Raw genomic sequence first — 15,417 nt, forward strand, 5'->3', positions numbered from 1 at the left:
GAGGATTGAGGGACAATACAGTTAAAACACATCCACTTAGCATACAAGCATAACAGGAAATTGGCCAATCATCAAAAAAATCCAAAAACAGTCTGAAACATAAGATTCAACATTAATGTAGAGAACTTCCGTTGTCAAGAAATCAGAAGCTTACCAGAAGCTAAAGGTGAAAGCGAGGTTTGGGCAGCTGCTCCCGTCGAAATGGAGGATGGAGGCGAGGATTGATAGACTAGTCTGATCAAAGCGGAAAATGGATTCGGCACCGCAGCCGTAGCAGGAGTGGTCGGAACAGTTGGATGACCGGGTGAAAGCAAGGTTTGGGGAGCTGCTCCCGTCGAAATGGAGGATGGAGGCGAGGATTGATAGACTAGTATGATCAAAGCGGGTAATGGATTTGGCACCGCAGCCGTAGCAGGAGTGGTCAAAACAGTTGGATGATCGGGAAATGACGGCACAAGGAGTTCATCTAGAGGAGGAAACTGTAGCATCGGTAGGTTCACATAAGAAATTGATTAACACGAAATTACAACCGTTCGATTCAAAGTAAAACAGAGGAAATTAAGGTTCGATTCAATTGGCAGTAAAACATTCAAATCGGAGAAAGTTAGAGACTCTTACCCAACCACAATATGCAGCAATTACAACGAGAAAAATGAAGAATACAAGCAGCATCCGAGAGAAATCGAATCGACCGGAGTGGTAGGTGTCCACAGAAAATTGAGTAATCCACATGAAGACCGCAGCTGCAAACCACTGACTCGCATCGAGGATGTCATGGGCTATCCAATTGCGGCATATCACAACATACGCAGTCTAGGCAGACAAGACGGTAGCTGAGGCCGCACTATCCGCAACTTTAAACACGATGATTAGCCCGCAACAAAGAGGGACGCTGTACTTCAGGATGAATCTGAGGAGCTTGAGATAACCCGACCATGGCTCTCGGTATACATAGCTGAGCATCTGCTTCTGCATTGGAGGGCTGAGTATAAAGATAAACGTGAAGGCATGGACATTGACGGAGATCCAAAGCCCGGCTCCCACGTGAGGAACTTTCATGAGGAAAAGAGCGAGAAACATCAGAGTAGAGGTTAGAGGAAACAGGACACTCCAAAAATGTATGAACGCCATGTTTGATCTCAGACATTACTGCGGAGGATGTTATATATAGAGAGAGGGTGGTTCCAAGTGATATTTTTGTAAAGTACGACTATGTAATCTAAAAGAAAACTGAAACGAAATAAAAGTAATTGTAACCCATACATTCAAGAAGAAAATAGAGATTTGTTGAGGGTTTCTTGAATTTTGAATCGATTTTATTTCTCATTTTATCTAGATTTATATCTCTAATTTTTAGAACTTCAGGATATTACAGAGATGGGGTCGAGGGCGACTTTCCAGAATAGATCCAACTTGAATTTTGAATCGATTTTATTTCTCATTTTATCTAGATTTATATCTCTAATTTTTAGAACTGCAAGATATTACAGAGATAGGGGTCGAGGACGACTTTCCAGAATAGACCCAACTTCTTGAATTTTGAATCGATTTTATTTCTCATTTTATCTAGATTTATATCTCTAATTTTTAGAACTTCAGGATATTACAGAGATGGGGTCGAGGGCGACTTTCCAGAATAGACCCAACTTGAATTTTGAAACGATTTTATTTCTCATTTTATCTAGATTTATATCTCTAATTTTTAGAACTTCATGGTATTACAGAGATGGGGTCGAGGGCGACTTTCCAGAATAGTTACCTATATTCTACCTCATTTCCACGTATAGATGGCAATCAATTTATAGAAGAATAATAACTAAACAATAAAGGACTGCAATTATAAAAGAAGAGCACCAGAGATGGGATTGGGACACCTAAAATCAAAACCCAAACTGAGAATCAAGAAAGAAAGGAAATGAAATTCAATCATTAAAAAAAATTAAAAATCACAATGTTGGTGTTCATATTATTTTCATAGAGATGCGAGTAAGGTGAAACGAGGGAAATGACAGCAGAGTCCTTCAACCAGCAACTTACTCTGAGGGCAATGCACAATTAACAGAAGACTCGAGACCTCCATCCCCGTTGGGAGCAAACTCCACCTCCATTCCTCTTGTCTCGCAGTGAAGCTTGAACTCCATTCTCGAAGTGCTACTGAAGAGAAGCTTGAACTTCAAGAGTGGAGTTCGAGCCTTCACTTGCATCTTCGAGTCAAGCAGAACAGAGTGTCTTAAACTCATTACTTTCCTTCCTCTCCCGACCCCATTCTTGTCGCTAGATTGCGGTTAATTTTCTCACCGGAGCTAGCATCAATCACCTCAATCAGGTAAGACCCCTAGTCGGATCTTTAGTTTTCTTCACATAGACAGATTATGGTGCCAACCCGATCACATTTACAACAGATTTCGCGTTTTATTTGACTTCCTGCAAGGACATGACAGAGGAAAGATCCGAACATTTTCTCTGTGTCTAGTGATAAATAATGGAGCATGTTGAACATACTCAGAAGCGATATTGCCTTAAGCTGCAAGGAAGAATTTACCGTACTCTAATCTTCTTGGGAAATGACTAGTCTACATCACTGGTATTTCCTCATCAATTGTCGTTATCTTCCCAAAGTTAGGGATCGGTATAAGGTTTCAAAATAGACAACAAAATTCTAAAGCAGAAATCCCAAAATATCCAAATCTAGCTGACTTAAACATAATATTCTTCCTCTGCCAAGATGATGTTTAGTGTGCTATTCAAGGTCAAAGAAAGGAAAACTAGAATAACGGTAACGACCTGATTTCCTACTGTCTATGCTTTGCAAATTGTCTCAAGCTAGTCAACAGAATCAGCATCTGCATTTAGCTGACGCGGCTTGAAACCCCTCCAAGTAAAACGTGGAAATGTTTGGCAACCAACCAGAACAGAGCCTGTCGGATTCAGCAAATCCAATTAATCATCAATACTAGAACGAGTATTAACAGAACTGGCTTACAGTTAAACATACGCATCCAATTCCCATACAAAGCATAACAGGGAACTGGCAAATCATCAGGAAAATCCCTAAGCAATCCAAATTGGTCCATCACCTCGCTGGCATGCACACGACAGAAGATCCCCCATTTTCTCCCTCTCAGTTGACGGAACTAGGGACCTGGATTTTCTCTTTTTTCCCTCAGCCCAGAAAACCCTCAGCTCCCTTTCCCTCAGCTGCTCTCACTCCCTTTCCCTCAACGGCTCACGACATTAACCCTCAGCTCACTCTTAACATTCACCCTCAGCTCAGCTTCCTCTCTCACGGCTCACGCTCTCAATTTTCACTCAACCTCTCCATCTTAATCCATTACCCCCAGCTCGTTTCCTCAGAAACACACAGCTCGTTCCCCTTAGAACCCACAGCTCACTCATTTCGTTCGGGTTCCCCCCCTCAGTCACTGATCCCCTCCTTCTATCTCTCTATCTCCCCTCCGAGCTCCAAATTTCTCTGGCTCGGTTGCTGGACAGAGAACAACAACTTTCTTCTTCTTCTTTCTCTTTCCTCAATTCCCTCTTCCCGTGGCAATCACCATTTCCATAGAGCAACCAATCTCCCTCTCCCTCCCTCTCCATCTCTCGGGCATAGATACACAGAACCAAAAAAAAAAAGGTCGTTACGGTCAGCTCCCATCCCTCACTCTCTGACTTTCTCTCTTTTTTCTTTTGTTTTTTTTTCTTTCTTTTTTTCGGCAAAAACATAGGGGGCACAGGTGAACAGCGAGTTGGAACCTCGGGGATGATCATTTAATTCCCCAACTCACTCACAAACAGCACATATGCCACAAAAAAAAAATAAAAAAAAAAGAAGAATTGAAGCTTCACTTTTCCCTCTCACGTTTCCCTTTCTTCTGCCGCCTCCACCGCCATTGAAGCTTCACCTTCGACGGCTAGAGGATGATAAGGTGGGAGTAAGGGCTACACAGAATCGCTAATTATCTAAATTAATTATACGAGGCATTTACTATCTGATCTTTCATATTCTTTTGTAGGTTTTAGGTATCCAATTGGCAGAGCATGTCGACCAAATGCATGGGACCCAGACGTATGTTGATGAGAAAGAGCTTGGTTTAATGAATATCCTGCATGGAAGGTATTAGATGTAAATATCATGCTGTTAGAGCTTTCTTTATCTGCTTGGCTTTGTTTGACATTCCACGTTCACAAGATCATTATTTTTTTCGTAAAAAAAAAAGGATCATTATTTGACGTCTGAACTCCCGGTATTCTTTCACCATAAACTAAAGGTCAAATATAGAAATAAAAAAAAGTCGTGAATAGTTCATGAAGTATCATGAGTTATCAATTCCATATAAAGTGTGATCTGTGATGGAAAGAAGCTAGACAGTAAACTGTAATAAATATAGTTTTACCTACTATAAGAGAACGAAAAGTAAAAGAAAAATAGGCGAAGGATTTAAAATTTGTTTGCAAATTCCTTTTGTGCGTATAAAGATGAGCTGTGTATGAAGTTTCTATTACTGTATTATGAACTGCTAACAGTTTCAGATGGCTAGCATTGTCCTGAAAGGTTCTCTTATTACATATTAAATTCAAGTAAAAGCCAAGCAGTACTTGAGGAACCAACAGTTAACTTGGGTACATCACTTTCTTAGTTCATTAATTCAATTAAAACAACACAAAAGATTGGATAAAAGCAGAAATGACCCTAATATAGGTCAATTGATAAGCAAATACCCTGGCTTAAGGATGATAATCTTCTCTTTCTGGGAAGACAAATTTAGAAAAGTCTGATCTTGGACGCAATTGTGGCTGGACATATAATAGTTTTGTCCTGCTAAATCTTTTAATAGCTTCCTGGCTTTGCTTGTTCATGCTTTGTGAAAATTACGGACGCGTGATTTCCTAGAAGCCCATAACCGTGTCAAATTGTGTCTGCTGGAATTGAGCAACATGTTCATGTATTCCGAGTCTCCTCTACTTTATTCTCAAATTGTTTCTGTGATTTCCTTTCTGCATCATACTTGTAGTCAAAGTTCTATAGTTCATCTCTATCAATATTGGTGGTCCCTGACCCTCCTCTTGCGCTTGGATTCCAATAACTTGGATTTTTCCCCCCTACTATATCACCTCAGGCCTTCTCCCCTCTGTCTTCTGAATCACATAGAAAGGAGATTCAGAAAGGAAATATTATGTACTCCTTATTGAGGTGTTGTGGGGAAAAGAGTTCAATGATGCTGAATGATGCTATGTCACTCAAGGATGATAGAATTATAAAAGGAGGAAGTAATTATCTCGATTGCATTCAGGCGAACGATTGTACAACTGGGAGAACTGAGATTGCTTCTTGTGTTAGGGTTACAGAGGTATGACTATATTCTTTCTCAATTGCCAACTATGCATGATGTAATGGGACTAAAATTGTCATAGCCAATATGTTGTTTGGAACAATAGTTTGTATAATTGGAGATCTTGTATCATGAAAGCTGCATTTATCTGGTATGTACCAAACATGTTTGTCTTCAACACAGGCAACTCTTGTTTTCTGTTTTTTTCAATTTCTGTCTTCTACTTTTACCATTGCTTGTTTCTTACAAAGATATATTTCCTTGGTTTGAACTCACTACGCCTGTTTTTCTATCTTCTAACAGGTTGCACAAATACGAATATCAAATACTGGGTTCTCATTCCCTGTTGTCTATCTCACTCTTGGTGCTGAACTTGAACTACCAATTACCTTCTATGATGTTTTAGGTGCGCATTTTCTGGAAGCTTTATTTACCCAATATTGATTTCTGTCTTCTATGACTTCCGATATGGTCCTAATTACTTTTATCCCTTTCATGAGGCATATAATGCAGTTGCTTTTGATGCTGGCATCGCCTATCCTGATGTTGTTTCCGTTAACAGTACTAGTGGCAAAGGACATATCCTACTCAAGGTAATCTGATATGCTCTCTCTCTCTCTCTCTCTCTCTCTCTCTCTCTCTATTGGCATATTCCTCCAACATTTTGGGCTAAAATTGTAGTTCTAAAAGCAGAAACCTGGACCAGCAAAGTAAACCATTAAATTGGCTTGTTCTTGCTTTCAAATTCATTTCCATTTTCCTTAGATTTGTATTAATTTATTTGGTTCTTTTTCTGGGAATTATATGAACTTAATCTGTCATACTGAACCCCTTGCTAAACTCATGAAACCATATAACTGCTCACGTGCAGTAAATTACAAGAAGGTTGATTAAGGAACTCCTGTAGTTATTGTTCCTCTGAAGCACTCGCCGCTCACATGAATGATATGTTGAATAAATATCCAACTCCTTCAGAGTCATCTTTCCTTGGTTATGACATTTTGGTGTTTTAAATCTGATTAAAGGCAGTACATCATGGAAGAGCTCTTCCCCGAGTTTCTGTCAGTGATAGCCCACGAAAGGCAGATTATGTGCTGGTACAGTATCTTAATTTTTCCCCATTTTTTGGGCTCTAAAATTGTGGTGGCATGCTGTGATAGTATGAAGTTTGATGAACTTATGAAGGCATATGCATATTAAGTTTTAAAATATCTGATGGCTTTTTTCTTTGATTTGTCTTGTGCTTGGTTATTCCAGGTTGTGCATCTTCTTTCATTCCATGTTGCCTACTGGGAAATTTTTTAGGTCAGTCCCATATCTTCCGTAACTGATTTGTAGCCGGACCATTTCTGAATGGGTTAAACAATATAATACGTTCATATAAGATGGACACGATGGAAAAACGAAGCTTCAATGGTGGGTGGTGACTCTGTTCTAGGTTTTGACTCTTTTTGAGCTTATAGTTTGAAACTTTCAATCTCGTTTATCGTGAACCTCTTGGCATTTCTGAGAACATTAAGAAGTTACTTTTATATCATATACTGAAAAAGTAAAAAAATTTTGTTGGGGTTTACTGTGCTTATTCTGTCAGATCCAGCTGCTACTGCTATACCTTGTTATAGTTGGATCGGCCCAATTATTTCCATCTGATGCGTGAAAAGTAACTGCCTCTTCCAATCGAGATATCTGATATTAGCTGGGTTATTTTCTTCAGCTATTAGTTGGTGCCCACATATATCCTCAAAATCCTGTCATTCACTCGGGAGCTCAGTTAATTTCAGTTTATAAGGTCGGTGATGGTGATGAGAGCAAGTGGCAGGGATATCTTACCGTGACACATTTGTCTGGATCATCATAATATTTCATTTAGAATGAACGTACACAGATTACATGTTTTGGCGGCTCTAAACTGACTGGTCTTGTTCGTTCGAAATCTTTGAACATTATGGTGCCACTCCTTTATATTTAGCTTCCATTAATAGTTCTCTTTTTTATTTTTTATTTATTTGAAGTTCTCATTTTCTGTGTCTTTTGGTGGGTTTTTAAATGGGTGGGGAGAGAGAGGGAAGACATGTTATGGATATATTATAGCTTCTATACATATGGCATTTTGATAAATTACAAAACTACAATTTTGATAAATTTTGAATTCATCTCAAAATACTGAGCTAATTGATGGAGCTATTATGTTTTTTTCCTTCCCAGTCTTCACGATTCAGTTGATGCTTGTACCCTTGAATTATTTGTTGGTGATCTAGACCGCTAGTTTTCTTTTCTTTTCTTTTTTTTACCTTATAATTTTTGTTTATAGGGTTCGCATGATATAAATAAAATTCCGTTTCTGGCTGATGTCAAGTGTGGAATGCCATTTCTTATTAACCAAATAGAATATATGATATGCTTTATCTGCAGCATGATATGATAAATCATGTTTTACCTGCAAAGTCTTATTTCTTCCATGTTTTCTCCTTTTCTTTGTTATTAACATTGTTCCCACTTAAGGTTAAAAGGATGGAAGTTATTGCTCGACGATGCCCCTTTTATGTTATTCCCGGTGGTAGGCTTTGATGAAACCGTTTCTGGAAGGTGGATTAGCGCCAATAAAAGTGTCATGTCCGTGAACATGAATTCTGGAAAATCTGACGCAGTTGTTGCCATCCTTCTAAGTTGCAACGATTTCGTTCACTCTTGCGATAATGCACTCTGGAGCAGTTATTTTCGAGTGTCCAAGCATGAAACTGCAAACTACTGTTTCAGTTTTGAGGGGAACATTGTTTTTGTGGATGCCCTGAAGAGACAATAACCAATGTTCCTTTCCCCAGAGGAGGATACGCATTCTCAGTGGGATTCAGGTCGGCAATGATATATTCCTGAATTGGCTCATAGATTTGAAGCTTATTGATCCCAAATTGATTCATGAGCAATGCACTTTGCCGTAGCTAATCTGAGTGAACAAGTAAATTAGTGCTGCAAAATGATAAGTTCTTTGCTAAATGGCAAGATAACTTAATATATAGCGGAGTAATATGTCATTTTGGATATAACACTTCATATATGAGATGATCAGTTTTCCCTTAGATAGCAAGTAAAGTGCTTTTACCAAGTGACTTGTCATATAAAAAGTGTAATACTCTACCTCACCATGTCTCTTGCTGTTTCCTCATCAACACTAGCCCAACTGTAAGTATGCATCCTTTATGATGGAGGCTCTGGAAAGTGGACTGGTTCAAAACCCACCAATGACCAAACTGAAGATAACCTCGTAAGCAACTTCTTCCATAAATTGCCCTTTGAAGTTTGTCTTTCATAAATCATATTTTTTCAATGATGAGATCATTATCTCATGAATCATTCTTTTGTGTCCTGTCCAGTTGAAGCCTCGTCTCTTGCTGCATATTTTACCTGCAGATACTGCCCGGCAGTTTAACTCTTAACTATTTGCTAGTTATCCATTTGGCAGGAGTACAATGGGCTTCTATTGGATGAAATCAATGCTAACTGGAAAGAAAAACTTTTAGTAGCTAGGGTTACTTATGGGTAGTCGTACAAAAATTGAATAAATATGGAGGCAAAATATTATACTTAAGAACATGTATGCCTCACATGTTGTGTGGAGAAGACAATGAATCTTGGGCTTTAACTTGGAGTCCCCTTTTTATGTTAAAAGCCGGGAACCCATGTAAAACTCTTCAACTCTAGATGGAGGGATGATTGATGCTTTTATAACTTTAGAGTAAGAGCTTAGAGGCATAATGTTGATAGTTTCCTGTTTCTGTTGGGTTGCAGAAGTCCTTATGTCAATGTAGTTGAAGTTCTTGGAAAAAGCAAAGGGATCCCTTATGATTGCACAGTGGACCCTCCATTCATTGGGTATGTTTCTGCTCGATCTTTTTGGCATCAGTACCATTCATTGTATTGTCTTCAATTTTCATTTATAGTTTATTTCCAACACTGAGCCAGTGATTTTGTTATTAAGTTATGCAAAGCCATGGGTGGATCGCGATTCCGGTAACTCGGATTGCCTCTTCTTTCCTTACTCGCAGGGGCATTTGGTACATTTTTTTGCCCAAGTCAAAGGGCATGAGATTGGATATTTCTAATTCAATCAACGCCATATTGAGAGAAGCTAATAATGCCTCGGGATCTGCGTCAGCACTCTTTATTGGAGGGTTTTCAATAATAGGCATGAGCAAGGTAATGAGTTGAACGATTTTCCCTTCTCCTTTGTCAATTGTTTTCTATCTAGGACTTTGCTTTATGTGTAAGTTATAGCAGTTATATGTCAATAATTTTATTGCTTTAATGGTTTAACGTATTTCTGTCTAGGATGGATTGCATCTAAAGCTGACACCAGACTCGAACGAGACTAACATAACTATTTTGGGTAACACAGGTAAATCATGTTGTAGGGCAAAACCCTTCTATTATTTTGTAACAATTGAAAATGTTTGCCAAAAGCCAACATAAACTATAGTCTCAACTGAAAATGGCTATCCCTATTAATGGAGACAATCTTTTCAATCTCAATGGATAGAAATCATTCATGTCACTCGTCACTGGGTGACGACTTCTTACTTTGCTGTATTTTGTTAAGACTATTCTATCCACCACATGCTTAAGACCAGTTGAGTTTTGGAATTCACCTCTTGTACTCTCCTATTGCAGTTTGCAAAATGAAAGCCATTTTTGTTTAGCTTTATTTTGAGGGAGATATAGTATAAAGCAAAGTTGTCTCTATGCAAAGGTCACCTAAATTTGTACAAGTTGACAAACTACATTCATTACCCTGATATGAACCACCATCGCCTTCATTCACACATACTGACAGTACCATTCGAGCAAAAGACCAAAAAAAAAAAAACTGACAGTACCATCAATTGTCAACGCATAACTGATGCGTCATCCATTCAGATGTAGATCTTAAAATGTTGTTTGGCTGATGTGGGAGGCTTTTGATATGGTATGGTGGTAGAGCGGTGGAAGAAGTTCTATCATCACCCCGTTTTCATCTGTATTCGGTTTCATTCTCAGATGTTGAAATCCACTGGCAAGCCCAAGAAATGATGAAGACAAGTCCAACAAGAAGAGAATATTCCGGCGTCGGAGGTTCTGCCGTGCATGAGGTGAGTGCATTGTTCACATTGAGTGCATAAACAGTGTTCACGTCTGTATATAATTTCAATGTACTGGCATCCTTTATTTTAGAATTGACTGTCAGTTGTAAATTGTAATAACAAATAAGTTCACGTCTGAAAATTCTTGAAGTCTGATAAATATGCTCATATGAGCATTGTAACTTTCACATGAAGACCGGTGCAACGAAATGGAATTACTTTACAAGACCATTCCGTTTCCCATTTATGCAGGTCAAGGTGCTTACACCCGAGAATTTCGACGCAAGATCATTATAGGGACAACTTCACAAATTTCTCTTTGTGGTTTTTTATAATTAGCATGTACTTTTTCTTAGTTTTCAATGCGTGTTCAAAGATGTAAAACTGTGACCTCGTTTGGAGAACACTGACATGCTATTTTCCAAATAAAATGAGAAAAATCTTGAAATTCAGGATAAATTCATCATGCTGTCATGGTTCCTACTAAACTCTGATTATAATGGAACTGGAAACCCAACTTTCAAACCCAAAAGAAAAGTTTTTGGTAAAATTTTTCTGGGATGTAAAAATGATTAGAAGAGAGTTTTCTGATCATGCCCTTGAATTGTATCTTTTCCCATTGCTTTGCAGGTCAGAGGTCGGAAATAGATGTTAGGTACAAGACTGGAGAGAAGAAGACAACATTCGTCCGGGAAATAATCTCCATTTAGTTGGGCATTCCTGTGTCTCTTGCGATCTTGATAGTAACCATAGCCATATTTCTCAGCATTTTCTCCCAGCCAAGCAGAAGCCCCCCGTCCATATCCCCGTCCACCCCACAAGGATTGACACCTGCTTCACCTAGCAGAAGCCCTGGTGGAGTTAGTACCACAAGCGATCAGTCTCCTTGGACTCCCCGGCATTCTGTGGACTACGTGAGGAGGACGATAGATGAGACCCCTTATTACAGGCGAGACGGGGCTAGGCGAAGTTTCAATCCTCAGAATACTTACTAGAGACAAGATAGATCGCCTCATTGAATATTGGGTTTTCCATAATATCGATACCTGCTTGTGTTGTTTTGCATAGTCTTCAACTATGCGGTTTTAGGGTGAAGGGGAGACATTAGAAGAGATAGAGAGTTGACCCGCCCCACCCGCGGAAGAAGCGAGAAAAAAAAAGTTTTTGTCTCATGAAATTGTGATTCCTATTTTAGGATATTTTACACTTTCTCTTCGTGTTCTTCCATTATTTACGTCTAGTTGATTTATATTACAAAGAGACAGATGTAGGGATGTCCGTGGGCAGGTTTTGGGACGGTTAGATCCTTCCCAAATACGAGAACTCTTCCAAAACATTTTCAAACCTGTTAAGAATTTACAAGAAAAATCTCAAATCCTTCACACTATGTCAACGGGTTTCCACCGAGAACCTGTCTTTGTCATTAATGCCCTCAAATTAGTCAAATCCATTATAGAAGAAGGTGAATAGAAGGATAACAGTGTGCTAGGGTGATAACTCGAGAAGATCGGAGCTTGACTAGTGAGGGAAGATCGGAATAAAAGTGTAACGGTGGGGGTGACACGTGAATGCGAAAAGGATAAAGGAGGCTGAGGGAATAGAGAGGCGAAAGAGGACAAAGGATGTAACGACGAGGGTGCGATTGATGCGTGAACCTTTAATTGATAGATATTTTGTAAAAATTAACAAATGAATGGATGTATATATCTGTATATATAATAACAAAGTTTCGAACTGAATTCTTATGCATTCACATGTTCAAAATTATAAAATGGAGTTCTTTTGCGTTTCTGCATCATCATTTATGTATTAAAGAAATTTAGATTTTCTTTTATCAAGAAAATATTATCATATAGATTATTTTAATTGAGTATATTTGTAATATATGTTCTTATTTAATTATATAGTAGAATATACGGATCATATCCATGTATAGCCCAGGGAATATGTATACATTATGTACAAGGCAAGAATATGTTATATACATGGCCCATCAAACAAAATCTCAAACTGAATTCTCACGCCGCCACATGTTCAAAAATATAAAATGGAGATTTCTTGCGTTGTCACGTCATCATTTATTTGTATATTAAGAAAATTTAGATATTCTTTTTTTAATAAAATATTCTCATATAAATTTTTTTAATTAAACATATTTATAATATTTATTTATTATTATTCTTTAATTGTACAATATCATTATATATATATATATATATATCATATCCACGTATAGCCCAACGAAATATATATACATTATATACATGACAAGAATATGTTATATTAAATCGCCCAATATATAAATTATTTACCATGGAATATAGCCCGATAAGTGCGTGCATTATCAGTTACAAGCCATGTACATATATATATAGATGTTGTTTGTATTATACCAGAATATTTATATATTATATGCTGACATATTTTTATTGGAAAGTAGTAGGTAACATGTAATATTAATAATGTTATTAGGATCTTAATTCGCATATGAAATTCTTATATAAGTACCCACGTCAAATTTTTAACATCACCCACATTTTTATTTCATTCATACTCCTTTGACACGGTAAATTTCTCTTCCTCTTCACTCAAATCTATATACGTCCCTCCTCTTTTTTCTTGGATTTAGTTTGATTTGTATGTATTCGATATGAAGGATTTGCTCTAATTTATTGATATGTATAACATAAATCATCTAATTTATATTAAGTAATATTTATGAATAACATATATAACTTTTAAAATTTTAATAAGATTAGTTTTTGTAGTTAAAAGTTGTTTGATTTTTGTCTGCGCAACGTTTGGGGTATTCAACTAGTTTAGTAATTTCTAGCTAGACGGGTTTCGGTCTAATCACCAATGAAAACCATTAATCAAATTCACATGAAACAATATAGAGTCATTAATTAGTGAATGCATTATTGGTCAAAATGCACTCCTCTCACTAAAATTTCGCGTAATGACACTCCACCCTATAGTTTAGTCAGTTCGGTCCAGTTTGTACTTGGGTTCCATCGTATGGGTTGGTATGGTATGATAAATTAAAGAATAAAAGAATCAAGTAAAATTGCCACGAGTTATCTCGTGTTTGTTTTGATGAATCAATTGTCACAAACATGAATTATCTTGAATTATAAAGGTTAAATTACAAAAAAAAAAACTATATTTTGTAAAACGTTTCAGTTTTGTCTTAAATTTTACTTTGTAACGAAAAAACCATATATTTGATAATCATCTCAAATTTGGCATCCGTTACTATTCCGTTAAAATTTCCGTCTATATGCCTACGTGGACTTTATGAGACCCACCAAATTTACACATTATTTGATCATCTTATCTTTTCTTCACAAAAATAATTTAAGTTTTCATAAAAGTCTCAGTTTTGTTCTAGATTTTGATTAATAATTAAAAAAAATACATGTCAGTACTCCGTTTTGGTCTATCGGCTCTAGGAGAAAACATCAACAGCATTTTTTACTACAATCCGAAAACTATTACAGAAGAAGACCAAGTAAACCCCGGATTACTATTCACAGCCGGGTCAGCCATATCAACCGGACGGCCCCGAGAGCAATGCACGGAGAATCGCGGTACGAGGAAAATTCGAAATCGACAACCTAGCACAATCACAAGGAGGAGGGGCAAAATCGTCATTTCTGTCATCTATCGGTGGGAAGTAACCCGGCTGACCCAGTGCAAATAGTAACCCGGGGTTTGCTGGGTCTTTTTTTGTAATAGTTTCTGGGTTGTAGTCAGGAATGCTGTTGATATTATCTCTTAGAGCTGGTGGACCAAAACGAGGTGCTAACATGTTTTTTTTAATTACAAATCAAAATCTAGAACAAAATTGAGACTTTTATGAAAATTTAGGTTATTTTTGTAAAGAAAAGAGAAGATGATCAAATGATGTGCAAATTTGGTGGGTCCCATAAAATCCATATGGGCAAATAGATGGAAATCTTAACGGAATAGTAACGGTTGTCAAATCTGAGACGATTATCGAAACATGTGGTTTTTTTGTTACAAAGTAAAATTTAGTACAAAACTGATATGTTTTACAAAATTTAGATTTTTTTTTGTAATTTGCCCAATTATAAATGATAAATAACAACAATAATATTCATGACAAATTGTATATATTATTTCCACGTAAATTGATATTTCATAACTATTGATCAGTTGCTACACCATTATTATCGACGAATAAGTAGCGATAAAGTCTTTGAGCCACAACATTCGATCATTTAGCCACGAAAAAATGTTGTGGCAAATGGCCGTATCTATTGTAGTATATTTATAGTAAGAACCAGCGTGGATTAGTTATGTTAATCTTGAGGACAATATTAAACAAAAAGATGAATTAAGACAATTGAAAAATAAGCTAAAAGATTAGGGATGAAAAATAAGCGAAGCTCAGGGCGATTGTCATATTCTTCATCATGCCATGCCGTACCCTTATTCAGCATGATTTCCTGTTATTTTTGGAAACGCAATCACATATTCATAAGAATTGTAACAATAACCGGAGATATCTCGAAGTGGATGAGCACGTGCAATACCTGAACAAACAGTCCATCACAATAGACATCACTGACACATCTATTATGCATATGCTAACCGTGTATGCGAAAACTGTCAATTTCTTTCATTTAAACTATCCTTTTGAGCCCTTTTTTTTTTTTTTTCCTTTCCCTTCCTTCCCGTAATCCATCCCCTTTTCGGAAGCATCCATTCCTCTTTTGCCGTAACAAGCCATTAAAATATTACAACTACTTAACAATGAACCTCAAAATAAAAGAGAGGATGTGATTCAATAAAGAGCTCTTGTGCTTGTTTGGCTTGTATTTTTATTCCTTTTTTTTTTTTTTGCTAAGTTCTTATTCCTTCTTATTATTATTAAACAGTTAGTTATAACATATAAACATTGATTATTTTCAGTGGTTTACCCTTTTGGCCCTCATTTCACTGCTTAC

At 37.1% G+C, this 15,417-nt stretch overlaps 1 protein-coding gene across 1 annotated transcript; it reads left to right on the plus strand.

The window, feature by feature from the left end:
* Positions 1 to 6,911: 6,911 nt before the first annotated feature.
* Positions 6,912 to 11,589, plus strand: LOC116215178 (nuclear pore complex protein GP210-like). Its single transcript, XM_031550788.1, has 7 exons — positions 6,912 to 8,182; positions 8,504 to 8,592; positions 9,117 to 9,200; positions 9,374 to 9,524; positions 9,657 to 9,723; positions 10,362 to 10,453; positions 11,075 to 11,589. Exons 2-7 carry the CDS (start codon positions 8,528 to 8,530, stop codon positions 11,090 to 11,092), a joined length of 477 nt encoding a protein of 158 aa, XP_031406648.1. The 5' UTR covers positions 6,912 to 8,182; positions 8,504 to 8,527; the 3' UTR covers positions 11,093 to 11,589.
* Positions 11,590 to 15,417: the final 3,828 nt, after the last annotated feature.

Source organism: Punica granatum, chromosome 7 (assembly GCF_007655135.1).
Source record: "Punica granatum isolate Tunisia-2019 chromosome 7, ASM765513v2, whole genome shotgun sequence".
Classification (NCBI taxonomy): domain Eukaryota; kingdom Viridiplantae; phylum Streptophyta; class Magnoliopsida; order Myrtales; family Lythraceae; genus Punica; species Punica granatum.